Raw genomic sequence first — 494 nt, 5'->3', positions numbered from 1 at the left:
CGCCGCGGTCCAGGAGCGCAGGTCCTCGTTCAGGGCGAGGTAATCTTTGCCGTCGTAGGCGGACTGCCAGTATCCGCGGAGGAGGCGCCCGTGGGAATCCGCGTCGCATCCATACATCTTCTGGAGGGTGTGAGAACCTGGCCCCGCCCCCGCGTTCAGCCCCGCCCACACGGCCCCGCCCACCCGAGGGTTCGGATCCCAATAGAAACCGAAACCCCATCAAGTCCCGCGGCTCTTCCGGGTCGAGGGTACCCGCGGGTTCTACAGCCTCGGGCGGAACTTTGAACCTGGGGACCCGGGGCGACTCTGGGCGTCCGTGGGGACGTGGGGGGTCGTGACCTCCGACCCGGGGTCACTCGGGGTCACTCACCGTGCCCGCTCTGGTTGTAGTAACCGCGCAGGTTCCTCAGGCTCACACTATAAGTCTCTGCATTTCCCTTGGAGATCCGCGTCTGCCGCTCCCAGTACTCCGGCCCCTCCTGCTCCATCCACGG

General features: G+C 66.6%; 1 protein-coding gene across 1 annotated transcript; it reads right to left on the bottom strand.

The window, feature by feature from the left end:
- Positions 1-6: 6 nt before the first annotated feature.
- LOC103751355 (HLA class I histocompatibility antigen, B-15 alpha chain-like) lies at positions 7-488 on the bottom strand (the record flags this gene model as incomplete). The annotated part of the gene is made up of 2 exons (XM_008854745.1): positions 371-488; positions 7-137 (listed from the first exon to the last, which is right to left on the bottom strand). Coding segments are annotated over exons 1-2 (249 nt in total), but the record flags the coding sequence as incomplete, so codon positions are not given.
- Between the last annotated feature and the right edge of the window lie 6 nt (positions 489-494).

Source organism: Nannospalax galili, unplaced genomic scaffold (assembly GCF_000622305.1).
Source record: "Nannospalax galili isolate Female #2095 unplaced genomic scaffold, S.galili_v1.0 Scaffold19807, whole genome shotgun sequence".
In the NCBI taxonomy this organism is placed as follows: Eukaryota; Metazoa; Chordata; class Mammalia; order Rodentia; family Spalacidae; genus Nannospalax; species Nannospalax galili.
The sequence above is the reverse complement of the archived record's forward strand: the minus strand, read 5'-3'. Positions and strand labels throughout refer to the sequence as shown.